This window comes from Zophobas morio, unplaced genomic scaffold, assembly GCF_036711695.1.
Source record: "Zophobas morio isolate AGI-343-1 ecotype UQ-CSIRO unplaced genomic scaffold, CSIRO_AGI_Zmor_V1 ptg000443l, whole genome shotgun sequence".
NCBI lineage: Eukaryota > Metazoa > Arthropoda > Insecta > Coleoptera > Tenebrionidae > Zophobas > Zophobas morio.
The window spans coordinates 23,599-41,181 of NW_026972546.1; the positions used below are offsets into that span (position 1 = coordinate 23,599).

The window sequence follows — 17,583 nt, forward strand, 5'->3', positions numbered from 1 at the left end:
GATACCCTACGGGCTCGGAAAGTGCAACGAAACCATCAAATTTTAGCTAGAAACTGTATTTTTGTCGATTTTTATTGAATTTGAACTATATTTCAACGTTTTTTGATGGTTCTGAGCCACCAAACACACTTAAAGCATGCAGAATCGACTCAGAATAGGAAAAGGAGACGTTTATGTCAATTTTATGCATTCTGGCATTCGTAGATACAAGAAAACTGTTAAAATTCTTCAGAAACGTCACTTTTGAAGTGTTTTCTTGTACTTTTAAGCCAATCAGATACCCTACGGGCTCGGAAAGTGCAACGAAACCATCAAATTTTAGCTAGAAACTGTATTTTTGTCGATTTTTATTGAATTTGAACTATATTTCAACGTTTTTTGATGGTTCTGAGCCACCAAACACACTTAAAGCATGCAGAATCGACTCAGAATAGGAAAAGGAGACGTTTAGGTCAATTTTATGCATTCTGGCGTTCGTAGATACAAGAAAACTGTTAAAATTCTTCAGAAACGTCACTTTTGAAGTGTTTTCTTGTACTTTTAAGCCATTCAGATACCCTACGGGCTCGGAAAGTGCAACGAAACCATCAAATTTTAGCTAGAAACTGTATTTTTGTCGATTTTTATTGAATTTGAACTATATTTCAACGTTTTTTGATGGTTCTGAGCCACCAAACACACTTAAAGCATGCAGAATCGACTCAGAATAGGAAAAGGAGACATTTAGGTCAATTTTATGCATTCTGGCGTTCGTAGATACAAGAAAACTGTTAAAATTCTTCAGAAACGTCACTTTTGAAGTGTTTTCTTGTACTTTTAAGCCAATCAGATACCCTACGGGCTCGGAAAGTGCAACGAAACCATCAAATTTTAGCTAGAAACTGTATTTTTGTCGATTTTTATTGAATTTGAACTATATTTCAACGTTTTTTGATGGTTCTGAGCCACCAAACACGCTTAAAGCATGCAGAATCGACTCAGAATAGGAAAAGGAGACGTTTAGGTCAATTTTATGCATTCTGGCGTTCGTAGATACAAGAAAACTGTTAAAATTCTTCAGAAACGTCACTTTTGAAGTGTTTTCTTGTACTTTTAAGCCAATCAGATACCCTACGGGCTCGGAAAGTGCAACGAAACCATCAAATTTTAGCTAGAAACTGTATTTTTGTCGATTTTTATTGAATTTGAACTATATTTCAACGTTTTTTGATGGTTCTGAGCCACCAAACACACTTAAAGCATGCAGAATCGACTCAGAATAGGAAAACGAGACGTTTAGGTCAATTTTATGCATTCTGGCGTTCGTAGATACAAGAAAACTGTCAAAATTCTTCAGAAACGTCACTTTTGAAGTGTTTTCTTGTACTTTTAAGCCAATCAGATACCCTACGGGCTCGGAAAGTGCAACGAAACCATCAAATTTTAGCTAGAAACTGTATTTTTGTCGATTTTTATTGAATTTGAACTATATTTCAACGTTTTTTGATGGTTCTGAGCCACCAAACACACTTAAAGCATGCAGAATCGACTCAGAATAGGAAAAGGAGACGTTTAGGTCAATTTTATGCATTCTGGCGTTCGTAGATACAAGAAAACTGTTAAAATTCTTCAGAAACGTCACTTTTGAAGTGTTTTCTTGTACTTTTAAGCCAATCAGATACCCTACGGGCTCGGAAAGTGCAACGAAACCATCAAATTTTAGCTAGAAACTGTATTTTTGTCGATTTTTATTGAATTTGAACTATATTTCAACGTTTTTTGATGGTTCTGAGCCACCAAACACACTTAAAGCATGCAGAATCGACTCAGAATAGGAAAAGGAGACGTTTAGGTCAATTTTATGCATTCTGGCGTTCGTAGATACAAGAAAACTGTTAAAATTCTTCAGAAACGTCACTTTTGAAGTGTTTTCTTGTACTTTTAAGCCAATCAGATACCCTACGGGCTCGGAAAGTGCAACGAAACCATCAAATTTTAGCTAGAAACTGTATTTTTGTCGATTTTTATTGAATTTGAACTATATTTCAACGTTTTTTGATGGTTCTGAGCCACCAAACACACTTAAAGCATGCAGAATCGACTCAGAATAGGAAAAGGAGACGTTTAGGTCAATTTTATGCATTCTGGCGTTCGTAGATACAAGAAAACTGTTAAAATTCTTCAGAAACGTCACTTTTGAAGTGTTTTCTTGTACTTTTAAGCCAATCAGATACCCTACGGGCTCGGAAAGTGCAACGAAACCATCAAATTTTAGCTAGAAACTGTATTTTTGTCGATTTTTATTGAATTTGAACTATATTTCAAAGTTTTTTGATGGTTCTGAGCCACCAAACACACTTAAAGCATGCAGAATCGACTCAGAATAGGAAAAGGAGACGTTTAGGTCAATTTTATGCATTCTGGCGTTCGTAGATACAAGAAAACTGTTAAAATTCTTCAGAAACGTCACTTTTGAAGTGTTTTCTTGTACTTTTAAGCCAATCAGATACCCTACGGGCTCGGAAAGTGCAACGAAACCATCAAATTTTAGCTAGAAACTGTATTTTTGTCGATTTTTATTGAATTTGAACTATATTTCAACGTTTTTTGATGGTTCTGAGCCACCAAACACACTTAAAGCATGCAGAATCGACTCAGAATAGGAAAAGGAGACGTTTAGGTCAATTTTATGCATATTTTATTTTATACGGTCTATTATTTTATCAGCTTGATCCAAATGAACATTTGTGTTAGTTTACGTTCAGCCATGGACGAAGGTGCTTGCATTTCAAGCATGCACCGTGATAAAAGTGCTAGTGAATACACAACATGCGATTGTCCTACTTTTGCGAAAGCAAGAAATAACGTTAACAGCATCAATTTCGATTCCCGTACTATTTCGATAGATGATGACTTTCCGTTACTTGATCGAGACGACGAATTAAATCATGAGAAAAATTCGATATTTGAAGAAAAATATGAATTGACGAATCCCTTATTTCGCATTTCTACTGGCTTAAGTGTTGTGCTAGATTTTTTACATGTCGTAAAAATTCTGAACTGGCAAAATCGTTGTGTAACATTTACTACAGAAAACTGGAAGTGTTTTGTGCAGTTTTTGAATATTTTAATTAAAATACATTTTGAAACATCGAATTTGGACTGTGATGCTCCTAAGAAATTTCAGTTCGACGGTTTCGAATTGAACATTGCAACATCACATGATTTTTGCAGTGGACCAACAGTCATCGAATTGAGAAGAGGCGATACGGTTTTACATTTAGGACCAGCGCTTTGCCGTGAAATCATAGCATTAGACGAAACAATATGTTATAGATTAAAATTCTTAGAAGAGTTACAATTTTGTAATTTTTATAATAATATGATTCGTTACTTAAAATATGTCCCACCTGAAAAAATTTATTATGCTACGACTGCTAATTTACACTGCATGAAAGAACTGCTAGCACAGCGAAGTTTTAAGGTTTTTGCAGATCTCGCATCAACCGATTAATATTAAATTTAGATTTTTGTTAACATATATATATAACAAATGTAATTTTCAAAATTACCAGCACGGAAAAGTTTCAAGTTTTTTTCTGATCTCGCATCGAACGATTAATAATAATTATTAAATGTATTATTTCAGCGTTTTTCCTGCAGACATGTACTATTCAAGAATTTGTAGGCTGAATGATAAAATAAATAAATGAATAAAAAATAAATAAAAGCGTCTTTGTTTTAATTCCCTACCACAATAATGAATAACAATAATAATAGAGCTATCTATTCATATTCGCGACTCACTTGCGTGCAGTACCTACGTGTGAAATCTTAACTCTCATATCAGCGAAAATATAAAATGGCTGCTAGTTTGAATGAATTGAACAAAATTGGGAAATGTGAAACTAAACCGAAATTAAATCCCGATGAGCTAAAGATTGGTGAGAAATACCCGATTTGTGATGTGAAAAAAGTTAAAGGAAAATTTGGTGATTGTGTCCTTGTGGAACTCGAAGAAGGTGTCATATTTTTACCAAAAAGGATGGCAGATAATATGTCCGATGACTTGATCGAATCTATCCATGAGGACGTTCTTTGTTTGGCTTTGGTATATCATGGCACCAAGGACACTGGAAAGAGCAACCCAGCGCATCTCTACGAAATCGTGCAGATATAAAACAGCTCGTAACAATATAATTATTATCAATTTATATTTAATCAGCATTATTAGTGTTAGTACTTAGTGGTGTTTTTTTTTCACAATGGAATCAGCTACAACAGAAGTAATCGAGAAAATGATCGATTCTGTTACCAAAATGATGCAACTGTGTAACAACAACGTCCAGAAATTAGAAAAAGTGTTAAAATTGAATCGAAAAAATCTACGAATCGTGAATGGTGTATTGCGAAATTCTGACTGTGTTGGGGAAAAAAGAAGATTGGAAAATTATTTAGCACGTATCAAAGGATTAAATTTACATATCGAATCAAAAATCGAGAATGAAAAAATTGGATACGGTAATAGTAAAAAGAGAAGAAACAGTAAGGTTCGCTGGATAGAGGTAAGTTTTATTCATTCCCCTTAGTATCAAATAAGAAACATTAATTTTACTTAGGTAAAATCAGCTTTCGTCGGTCGCGTGAGAACAGGAGCAGTTGTTAATTTAGATGAGAATCTTGTTGATATTCGTCGATTTTTTCACGACGCCAGCCCGTTAATTTTTTCAAGAATCACAAATATTCTCAAAAAGATGACAGCGATTAAACTAAATTTCGAGATGTCTTGTGAATACATAATTCCATCGACAGGAGAAGTGTCCCTGAAGTATTTCAACACACCCAACACTATGATTTTATTATCGACCGACATTCAGAAATCTATTGACGATTTAGCTGGAATTATTCAAACCAAAGTAAGTTATTTAGATTTTTTTTTCACTTAATAACAAGGTATGGTATTATTACAGATGGAAGAATTCGCAGAATCTAAATCTGGATGGAGTCTACGGAAAATATGTCAGCTAATGGTTGCGTTCAACAAGTACACTCCAATAAACGGCCGAATCTACATACCGTTGCCAACAGAATTGAAAAAGAAAGGAGGCATTATTAATATAATGAATACTGATCGTCTTTGTTTTGTATGGTCGGTACTTGCAAGTCTTTATCCCTGTAAAGATAGTAATTATGAACGTACTGATGCCTATCCGCAGAACTATCACGATATATTAAATTTACGTGGTGTACAAATGCCTGTTCAGTTATCAAGTATTCCTAAATTTGAAGCTCAAAATTCTAACATATCAATTAACGTGTTCACGGTCAATGACAAAACGCATGAAATTGAAGGTCCTATATATCATACAAAAAATGTAAAAAACCATCACATAAATTTATTATATTTAAAAAAGACTCGATCCAAACATGGCCATTATTGTCTTATTAGCGACTTAAGTAAAGTTTGTGGAAGAAATATTTCGGCACATAAAGCGAAAATGTTCATTTGCGATAGATGTTTAAATCATTTCTCCCTTAAATCACATTACGAGTCGCATCAGCAGGATTGTAAATTATTTTCTCCAGTTAAGATTACTTTACCTGATGAATCTAGTGCTCATTTAGAATTTTCAAATTACAAAGCGCTTCTTAAAAAAGGTTTTGTTATTTATGCAGATTTTGAATGTTTGTTAATTAAAGGTAATGATCATCCGATGAAATATCGACATATACCTTACAGTGTAGCGTTCACGAGTGTCTGTTCTTTTGACAATAGTTTAAATACATTCTTTAGTTATATTGCCAGTTCACCAAATGATCAAACACCGGCTTCTTGGTTCATTGCAAAACTTCAGAAAGAAATTAACAAAATGACGCAAATTCTACGCTCGCGAGATTTGCCAATGTTGCCCCTTTCGGACGAGGAAAAATTAAATTATAATTCGTCAATGGAATGTCCTATCTGCGGTCGCGTTTATTGCGAAACCAATCCAAAAGTCCACCATCATGATCATCTTACAGGGAAATATATAGCACCGTATTGTCAAAATTGTAATTTACAGTGCAAAAAAGATTATAGTATACCCGTTTTTTTACATAATCTTAGTGGGTATGACGCTCATCTTTTTATTGAGGAATTGGCTCGTAGTAATTATGTCAATTTGGTACCATTAAATATGGAAAAATATATTGGATTTTCGACTTATTTCAATCAAACTCGAGTTACATTTTTAGATTCATACAGGTTTTTATCTTCGTCCTTAGATTCTCTTGTTAAAAATCTAACTCCCGATCAACTTTTAATTACAAAGTCATATTTTTCTGATGTAAAAAATTTTCCATTGTTAACACGAAAACAAGTGTTTTGTTACGAGTACTTAGATTGTTGGGATAAATTATCGAAAACGAAACTGCCTGAAAAACATTATTTTTATAGTAGTCTGCACGATGAACACATATCAGACGAAGATTATGCTCACGCTAAACTAATATGGGATGAATTTTCTATTAAAAATTTAAGTGATTACGCCCTGTTTTATTTGAAACTCGACGTATTGCTTTTAGCTGACTGCTTTGAAAATTTTAGAAATCTGACTATGAAGTATTATGGACTCGATGCTGCCGGTTTTTTTACAGCACCTGGCTTATCATGGGCTGCTGCTTTGAAAATGACACAAATTAAACTCAGATTATTCACAGATATCGATATGACCCTTTTCATTGAAAAAGCTTTAAGAGGTGGTATATCACAATCTATATGTCGATATTCAAAAGCCAATAATAAGTATTGTTCGTCATATGATCCAAATTTGGATACTAAATATCTAATTTATTGGGACGTATGTAATCTTTACGGATGGGCACAGTGCCAGAGTTTACCATACGATCATTTTAGGTGGTTAGATAATTTCGAAATTGAAAGTCTAGATATAAATACATGCTATGCAAACACTGCTGATAAATGTTGTATTTTAGAAGTTGATTTGGAATATTCGCAGTCTCTTCATGATTTACATGAACAATTACCATTTTGTTGTGAACATCAGATGCCTCCTAATTCGCAAAATAATTCAGAGAAATTATTATGCACTTTATGCGACAAAACTAAATACGTAATTCATCTTGAGAACTTAAGACAAACAGTGCATTTCGGTACATATAGGTTACAGGTATATGTATTATAAATCATAACAAAAAAGAAAATATTTCAACACATACAGAATCAGCTTCTTATGAAAAAAAAAAGTTATATATTTTTCATTCGTTGACAATTTTATAATGACCCCAAGGCAAAGTTTCAACTACATTATTGGGTAATATATATCGTTTATTGTCCGATGAATCGAGTGCTTTTTTATGAATTTTTACGGTAAAAACTTGGTGGTTTTTCGACTGGATTGTATTAAAAGTGCAATTCTGATTTACTTCATTAAATAAACATTTATAAAAGTCATCAAACGTAATATGCTTTATGGCTGTTTTACCAACACCTTTAAGTTTTCGAACGCTACTATCTTTTCCGTCGATTTTGAAGCCGTACACTTTTGATTTAAGCGATACAAATTCCGTCATTATTTTACCACATAGTTCATCTTTAAATTTTCCTGGTACCTTTTTATTCACTTGTGGAATACCCCACTGATTATCCACAGGCAAATCTGAAGTGTCAAATAACAAAGATGCGTAATCTCGAATTATATGATAAATATCGGTTGTATCTTCTTTACGTAAAGTTGTAAATTCGTAAATGAAACTGTCGGTATCCATATATAATAATTTGGAAGCGAACCAATTTGATAGGTCTTTTTTGACAAAATTATAATGAAAATCGTACATTAACGTTTTTGATAATTCTAAAATTGTAAATCCTACGTAAATCGGCTTCTCGAAATTTATAGTTGTTTTATTCAATTCAACAACAACCAAATCTTCGTTTATAATTTGCGAACACTTAAATTCTGGCAAAGAGATATATTTTCTAGCGGTAAACCAATTGTTTGCTAGTTTTATTTTACGTTTCTTTCGATCGTTTTCCAGTGTTTTGCCATAATTGGCATTTATCATCAATTTAAAAAAGTCTTTTTCAAAAGCAGATTTGGCTTGCATTCGTAAATCAGTATTGAACATTATATATGGCTTTAACCAAGGTTTTTGTGAGAATTCTAAAACACGATGTATTTTTATCACTTTCAGACCGAAATGCACTGTTTGTCTTAAGTTCTCAAGATGAATTACGTATTTAGTTTTGTCGCATAAAGTGCATAATAATTTCTCTGAATTATTTTGCGAATTAGGAGGCATCTGATGTTCACAACAAAATGGTAATTGTTCATGTAAATCATGAAGAGACTGCGAATATTCCAAATCAACTTCTAAAATACAACATTTATCAGCAGTGTTTGCATAGCATGTATTTATATCTAGACTTTCAATTTCGAAATTATCTAACCACCTAAAATGATCGTATGGTAAACTCTGGCACTGTGCCCATCCGTAAAGATTACATACGTCCCAATAAATTAGATATTTAGTATCCAAATTTGGATCATATGACGAACAATACTTATTATTGGCTTTTGAATATCGACATATAGATTGTGATATACCACCTCTTAAAGCTTTTTCAATGAAAAGGGTCATATCGATATCTGTGAATAATCTGAGTTTAATTTGTGTCATTTTCAAAGCAGCAGCCCATGATAAGCCAGGTGCTGTAAAAAAACCGGCAGCATCGAGTCCATAATACTTCATAGTCAGATTTCTAAAATTTTCAAAGCAGTCAGCTAAAAGCAATACGTCGAGTTTCAAATAAAACAGGGCGTAATCACTTAAATTTTTAATAGAAAATTCATCCCATATTAGTTTAGCGTGAGCATAATCTTCGTCTGATATGTGTTCATCGTGCAGACTACTATAAAAATAATGTTTTTCAGGCAGTTTCGTTTTCGATAATTTATCCCAACAATCTAAGTACTCGTAACAAAACACTTGTTTTCGTGTTAACAATGGAAAATTTTTTACATCAGAAAAATATGACTTTGTAATTAAAAGTTGATCGGGAGTTAGATTTTTAACAAGAGAATCTAAGGACGAAGATAAAAACCTGTATGAATCTAAAAATGTAACTCGAGTTTGATTGAAATAAGTCGAAAATCCAATATATTTTTCCATATTTAATGGTACCAAATTGACATAATTACTACGAGCCAATTCCTCAATAAAAAGATGAGCGTCATACCCACTAAGATTATGTAAAAAAACGGGTATACTATAATCTTTTTTGCACTGTAAATTACAATTTTGACAATACGGTGCTATATATTTCCCTGTAAGATGATCATGATGGTGGACTTTTGGATTGGTTTCGCAATAAACGCGACCGCAGATAGGACATTCCATTGACGAATTATAATTTAATTTTTCCTCGTCCGAAAGGGGCAACATTGGCAAATCTCGCGAGCGTAGAATTTGCGTCATTTTGTTAATTTCTTTCTGAAGTTTTGCAATGAACCAAGAAGCCGGTGTTTGATCATTTGGTGAACTGGCAATATAACTAAAGAATGTATTTAAACTATTGTCAAAAGAACAGACACTCGTGAACGCTACACTGTAAGGTATATGTCGATATTTCATCGGATGATCATTACCTTTAATTAACAAACATTCAAAATCTGCATAAATAACAAAACCTTTTTTAAGAAGCGCTTTGTAATTTGAAAATTCTAAATGAGCACTAGATTCATCAGGTAAAGTAATCTTAACTGGAGAAAATAATTTACAATCCTGCTGATGCGACTCGTAATGTGATTTAAGGGAGAAATGATTTAAACATCTATCGCAAATGAACATTTTCGCTTTATGTGCCGAAATATTTCTTCCACAAACTTTACTTAAGTCGCTAATAAGACAATAATGGCCATGTTTGGATCGAGTCTTTTTTAAATATAATAAATTTATGTGATGGTTTTTTACATTTTTTGTATGATATATAGGACCTTCAATTTCATGCGTTTTGTCATTGACCGTGAACACGTTAATTGATATGTTAGAATTTTGAGCTTCAAATTTAGGAATACTTGATAACTGAACAGGCATTTGTACACCACGTAAATTTAATATATCGTGATAGTTCTGCGGATAGGCATCAGTACGTTCATAATTACTATCTTTACAGGGATAAAGACTTGCAAGTACCGACCATACAAAACAAAGACGATCAGTATTCATTATATTAATAATGCCTCCTTTCTTTTTCAATTCTGTTGGCAACGGTATGTAGATTCGGCCGTTTATTGGAGTGTACTTGTTGAACGCAACCATTAGCTGACATATTTTCCGTAGACTCCATCCAGATTTAGATTCTGCGAATTCTTCCATCTGTAATAATACCATACCTTGTTATTAAGTGAAAAAAAAATCTAAATAACTTACTTTGGTTTGAATAATTCCAGCTAAATCGTCAATAGATTTCTGAATGTCGGTCGATAATAAAATCATAGTGTTGGGTGTGTTGAAATACTTCAGGGACACTTCTCCTGTCGATGGAATTATGTATTCACAAGACATCTCGAAATTTAGTTTAATCGCTGTCATCTTTTTGAGAATATTTGTGATTCTTGAAAAAATTAACGGGCTGGCGTCGTGAAAAAATCGACGAATATCAACAAGATTCTCATCTAAATTAACAACTGCTCCTGTTCTCACGCGACCGACGAAAGCTGATTTTACCTAAGTAAAATTAATGTTTCTTATTTGATACTAAGGGGAATGAATAAAACTTACCTCTATCCAGCGAACCTTACTGTTTCTTCTCTTTTTACTATTACCGTATCCAATTTTTTCATTCTCGATTTTTGATTCGATATGTAAATTTAATCCTTTGATACGTGCTAAATAATTTTCCAATCTTCTTTTTTCCCCAACACAGTCAGAATTTCGCAATACACCATTCACGATTCGTAGATTTTTTCGATTCAATTTTAACACTTTTTCTAATTTCTGGACGTTGTTGTTACACAGTTGCATCATTTTGGTAACAGAATCGATCATTTTCTCGATTACTTCTGTTGTAGCTGATTCCATTGTGAAAAAAAAACACCACTAAGTACTAACACTAATAATGCTGATTAAATATAAATTGATAATAATTATATTGTTACGAGCTGTTTTATATCTGCACGATTTCGTAGAGATGCGCTGGGTTGCTCTTTCCAGTGTCCTTGGTGCCATGATATACCAAAGCCAAACAAAGAACGTCCTCATGGATAGATTCGATCAAGTCATCGGACATATTATCTGCCATCCTTTTTGGTAAAAATATGACACCTTCTTCGAGTTCCACAAGGACACAATCACCAAATTTTCCTTTAACTTTTTTCACATCACAAATCGGGTATTTCTCACCAATCTTTAGCTCATCGGGATTTAATTTCGGTTTAGTTTCACATTTCCCAATTTTGTTCAATTCATTCAAACTAGCAGCCATTTTATATTTTCGCTGATATGAGAGTTAAGATTTCACACGTAGGTACTGCACGCAAGTGAGTCGCGAATATGAATAGATAGCTCTATTATTATTGTTATTCATTATTGTGGTAGGGAATTAAAACAAAGACGCTTTTATTTATTTTTTATTCATTTATTTATTTTATCATTCAGCCTACAAATTCTTGAATAGTACATGTCTGCAGGAAAAACGCTGAAATAATACATTTAATAATTATTATTAATCGTTCGATGCGAGATCAGAAAAAAACTTGAAACTTTTCCGTGCTGGTAATTTTGAAAATTACATTTGTTATATATATATGTTAACAAAAATCTAAATTTAATATTAATCGGTTGATGCGAGATCTGCAAAAACCTTAAAACTTCGCTGTGCTAGCAGTTCTTTCATGCAGTGTAAATTAGCAGTCGTAGCATAATAAATTTTTTCAGGTGGGACATATTTTAAGTAACGAATCATATTATTATAAAAATTACAAAATTGTAACTCTTCTAAGAATTTTAATCTATAACATATTGTTTCGTCTAATGCTATGATTTCACGGCAAAGCGCTGGTCCTAAATGTAAAACCGTATCGCCTCTTCTCAATTCGATGACTGTTGGTCCACTGCAAAAATCATGTGATGTTGCAATGTTCAATTCGAAACCGTCGAACTGAAATTTCTTAGGAGCATCACAGTCCAAATTCGATGTTTCAAAATGTATTTTAATTAAAATATTCAAAAACTGCACAAAACACTTCCAGTTTTCTGTAGTAAATGTTACACAACGATTTTGCCAGTTCAGAATTTTTACGACATGTAAAAAATCTAGCACAACACTTAAGCCAGTAGAAATGCGAAATAAGGGATTCGTCAATTCATATTTTTCTTCAAATATCGAATTTTTCTCATGATTTAATTCGTCGTCTCGATCAAGTAACGGAAAGTCATCATCTATCGAAATAGTACGGGAATCGAAATTGATGCTGTTAACGTTATTTCTTGCTTTCGCAAAAGTAGGACAATCGCATGTTGTGTATTCACTAGCACTTTTATCACGGTGCATGCTTGAAATGCAAGCACCTTCGTCCATGGCTGAACGTAAACTAACACAAATGTTCATTTGGATCAAGCTGATAAAATAATAGACCGTAAGTACTAACTTTTTCTAAGATAACAAAAACTCTGCACATGTCAACAAAAAAAAAACTTCAATATTAAGTTCCACAAACAATTTTATTTAAGGTAATTTTCCAATCAACCAATTGTATATAGTCTTACAATTTTCGTAACTACATACACATGCTGTTTTCTGTCCGTTTATGTGGTGCGTACAATTGTACGGTATACACTGAAGAAGGTGTGGAACGTCCAGTGTGTTTTCCAAATTTATTAGACGAATTCCATTATATTGTCCAAGGTTGAATTGGAGAAAGTGTTGTTTGATGTGTCCTTTTACATAGACCGTGTCTACTTGATCCTGTATAATATGTTTGTATAAAATATTCGGGACCTCGTTAGAATCTACGATGCCGTCGTTGTATCTCAGATGATGATGATTGTTCTCGAACCATCGTATATGTTTTTTAATTTTCGGATCAAGATCTTTAAACGGCTTGAGTGATTTAATCCAATAATGCGCTACATACCGACCATCCGTGAATGTCATCTCCTTCGGTATAAATTCAGGAATACAAAATCCCTGCATATCTATTACCAGAAACTTCATCTTGTTCAGACTGTCAAACCAAGACTGATAAATTTTTTCGATCTGTGTTCAACTTTTAATACAGGATTTAAAATTTGTTCAGTCCTCAGAATACGTAAACGAAATCTATCTCTATCTGCAGCACATTGTATCCATTTATCACCTCTTCTGGCTTGAGAGTAAGCGTATGACCAATGACACATATAATGAATAGTTGGAGGTGCTTCAGAGAAACTAACACTTTTTTTCATATTAAGAATTGCACTTTTTCACTTTTAGGTCTATATTCAATTATCTTATCGTGTATAATTAAACAATAAGCCTTGGTCGATTCGGGAAAATTTTCATGACTTTCAAATTCTAACTTTATGTCTACCACTGACGCTTTCAGAGGTTCAGGTTGTTTTGAACAATCAATTACAAACAGAGGTGTGTTGGCAAAAGTAGAGTAGTCAATTATTGGATCGGCAGCAGAATTTCCAGTCAACTGTTGCACTAAATTCATATATGCCGTATATGCTGATAGATACTGATTAGATGTAAAATCGAGACTATGATCTGCATAAGGATAAACACTTGAACCCACCCATGCTTGATATTTTCTCAAGTTAATATGGCTGAATTTCGCAACATCTTTTTTATGATTGTCTTTTATGTTTGTTTGGAATGCGAGGACGATGTATCTGGGCGTTTCCAAATTTGTCGTTGTTTTAATACTCCAAATTTCTTTGTCAGTGCCTGTTTTTAACTTTGGTAATTCATGAAGTTCACATTTTCTGTAACCTATAGTTATAGGTTTATCGGTTTGAATTTTCGGCCATAGCGTTATTTTCGCTTTGTCGCTGGGATAAATGTGCTTTGCTTGTATCGACACGCTATGCACTTTTATGGTTGCTTTCTTTGCACTTCCAGTGACCATATACGCGTTATCATCATTGCGACTGCGTACAAGTCGTATAGAATGATGTCCAAACATAACGTTTCTATAGTAAAAGAATATACCAAAAATATAACTAAATGGCACCCATATTTCAAATTTCTTGGTTTTTTCGTCTTGGGTAAGTATTGTATGGCCCGTTGCATTTGGATTCCAACCGGCTTGTATAAGATTCTTAGACTGATTTGCTGAATAAGCACAATAATTATGAATGGTTGTTGTAGTACCAGGATCTCTTATTTTTTCAACTTCTTTGCCATTAAAAGAGTAAATTATGGATTCAAACAGGTAAAGACCTGCATTATTTGTTAATTTACATTCTCCCGCAACAGGGGTTTCTGTTTTTTCACTTCCTATAGCAACAGGTGCTGTAGTAGTTGCTTCTTCTTTTAGTTCGCCAATAATGCGAAGTTTCGAATCACTCATGCAAATAAATGCATCAGGTTGATGAATGTCAATTTGTATCTCATCACTGTTATTAAACGATTGCACGTAAGGATAATAAGTACGTTCCTCTTCTCTATCTACGCTTTGGTCTATTGAGGGGGATTGATAGATATCCAAAATTTCTAACATTGTAACCCAAGGAACGTAGAATGTAAACGCTGTACGGTGATAGTGTCTTCACTGGCGAATATCTGTCAACTAAAGATGCGATCCTAAATGACTTCTTATTTATATTACGTGTGTTATTGCGAAATGTAAGACCCATTAATAGTTTTTAATTCCAATCGGACCACTACTTCTTCACCACGAAAGTTGACGAGATCTGAGTTTTGATCGATCAGTTTGATGGTTATTTTATCAATGACGTTTTTGTTAATTAATGGCAAATATAAAGGATGCATTGGTTCGATATTTATGGCATATCCAGGATCTACTGTTGGAGAGAATTCATAGAGGGTGTGACAAGGTAGGCCAGCGTAAAATGAACCTGTCACAATGTTACATTCCACTCGAATTGACGTTACTTTAATAATATTTACAGGCATATCAGACTCGTGTTTTGTATTCGCTACTAATACTTTTTTAGAGAAACCCAATAAATTTCCTAGTGTCCCTTCTTTACCAAAATCAATATTGTAGATACTTTGTAGTTCTGCTTTCAATGTGTTATTATTCGGTTTCAACGAAAAAATTTGATCTCTCGATGTTTTAGTCGATCCATTGATATGTTCTTGGATGTAACGTTCCAGATCGCTTATTTCATAGCTACCTGTCGGAATAATTAATTTCTTTAGATCCACATCTTCTTTCTCTTTCGAGTTTGACGACGATGAAGAATAATAATAATAAAGTTTATCATTTACTCCGGTTTCGACGTTAGGTATGCTATTATATGTGAATAATCCTATTAATCCCAAACAATAATCGTAATTAGGATTTAATTCCACAGGTGGATATAAATCAGCTTCTAGGAAGCTACCGTGACCTTTTAGTGTGAAGGTTCGACTCATGACTAAATAAAAAACTAGTTTTGCTTACAAATTTATTGAATCAAGAACTGCAAACATAAATGTCCACAATTGTATCCTAGATTTTGGTATTTATCTTGATTATATAGTATTCTACAATTATTTAGATAACTTACTAGCTCTGAACACGGTTTCAGATTACCGAAACTATCAAAGTATCGTATAATATTGTTCGATTTCTTATAGGCTACCCAATGAGTTCCACATCCATGTTTTGAATCCAAATTTACAATACCAGATTCATGTTTTCGAGGACCATCTTTTGGCAGATCATCTCTCATGAAAACGTCTCGAAAATGTGGAATGTTTAAGAGTTTTGCGTACTTCCGTAGATCAAAGTCCGTGAGTGCTCTTTTGGGTAGCCTTATTGGAAGTTTTTTCGAAACTTTTTGAGAAAAAGTCCATAACCTTTGAGATGTTTCATCAAGTATAAACCATCGCCCTGTTTACCTATTGCTATAGCTTCCATTTGTTTGTTATGTCGTTCAGATTCTTCCAACGCTTTTTTCGCCCCTTTAGCATCGTTAATCGCTTTAGCTACACCTGCGGCCCCTCCTGAGATAGCACCTATAGCCGATAAACCAGCAAATATTGCAGGTAAAATTGGTAGTATACCACCTATTTTAGGCAGTGGTATTATTCGTGGTATTCGAATGCGTTTTTTACCACCAGCTTTTTTCACCGCTACACGGGCTGTTTTTAATAAGGTCGACACATCATCAACGTCATTAATTTGTTTCTTCAATTTTTTTAACACAGCTTTTTGAAGAGTTGTTTGCGTCTGCGGTTTCTTCTTCTTCGAATTCTTTCTTTGTAGTTGCAAACTCATCCCTAACTTTCTTTTAACTTTCATTGCATTCGTTACGAACCAAGCACTTGCTTTTTCTCCTAACGAAGCGTCTGATGCTTTGACACGTGCCCAAGCCTTGTTTTCTAAAATTTCGTCTGCTTTATGTCTTTCTTTCAGATCTTTAGTTCGTGAATATGCGATATCGTGCTCTTTACAACTTCTATCTAGCTCGTTAATTCCAGGGTCGCCGCGTTCAAGCCTCTTCGCAAGCTTAGTACCCGGACCGCAATATTGATAACCAGGTAAATGTAATTCGACAGGTAATTTGTTAATGAGACTGTTAACAAGTCCTTTACCTTTGATGACTAACATTGAACTGAACAATCTTTATAAAAACGAACACTGTATATATATTTATGTTAGTATAAACAATGAAGATCGTTAAGCAGCACACGATCCTGTCAGTGAAGAATCACGATATTTCTGAAACAAAACTACAACCATCACGACATGGGGAACTCTTTCCTAATACCGTTCGTGCAATTATAGCAGGACCATCGGGTTCTGGGAAAACTAATATTCTGCTATCCTTGATTTTTGATAAAAACGGATTGAAGTTTGAAAATGTGTATGTTTATTCGAAATCGCTTTTTCAACAAAAGTATCAGCTGCTGCAGACGGTTTTAAAATCAATCAAAGGAATAGGATATTTCCCATACGATGAAGACGCCAAGATTGTGGATCCTTTTAATGCAAGACCAAATTCGATTTTCGTTTTTGATGACGTAGCATGTGATAAGCAAAATATTATAAGATGCTACTTTTGTATGGGTAGACATAGAAATATAGATTGCTTCTATCTTTGTCAGACCTATACTCGGATTCCCAAGCATTTGATACGCGACAACGCAAATTTTTTAATATTACTACAACAAGATGAAATGAATCTGCGACATGTTCATCGAGATCACGTGGGTACAGACATGACGTTTGATAAATTTCTCAAAATTTGTCAAGAATGTTGGAAGGACAAATTTGGATTTTTAGTAATAAGTAAAGAAAACAATCTAAATAGCGGACGATATCGAAAAGGATTTGACAGTTTCATTAAGATATAAAGAGAGAAACATTAATTTCAACGATCCAGTTTCAATTTGAATAGGTATCATGAGCGACGTTAAACTAAAGCGACGCCTTACTGCAATAT

General features: G+C 33.7%; 2 protein-coding genes across 2 annotated transcripts; one reads left to right on the top strand and one right to left on the bottom strand.

The window, feature by feature from the left end:
- The first annotated feature begins 3,572 nt into the window (after positions 1–3,572).
- On the top strand, positions 3,573–7,163 carry LOC135120902 (uncharacterized). The gene is made up of 3 exons (XM_064045228.1): positions 3,573–4,544; positions 4,599–4,895; positions 4,950–7,163. The coding sequence occupies exons 1-3, from the start codon at positions 4,245–4,247 to the stop codon at positions 7,161–7,163; spliced, it is 2,811 nt and encodes a 936-aa protein (XP_063901298.1). The 5' UTR covers positions 3,573–4,244.
- A 73-nt stretch (positions 7,164–7,236) lies between these two features.
- LOC135120903 (uncharacterized) lies at positions 7,237–11,734 on the bottom strand. Its single transcript, XM_064045229.1, has 3 exons — positions 10,762–11,734; positions 10,411–10,707; positions 7,237–10,356 (listed from the first exon to the last, which is right to left on the bottom strand). The coding sequence occupies exons 1-3, from the start codon at positions 11,059–11,061 to the stop codon at positions 7,237–7,239; spliced, it is 3,717 nt and encodes a 1,238-aa protein (XP_063901299.1). The 5' UTR covers positions 11,062–11,734.
- Positions 11,735–17,583: the final 5,849 nt, after the last annotated feature.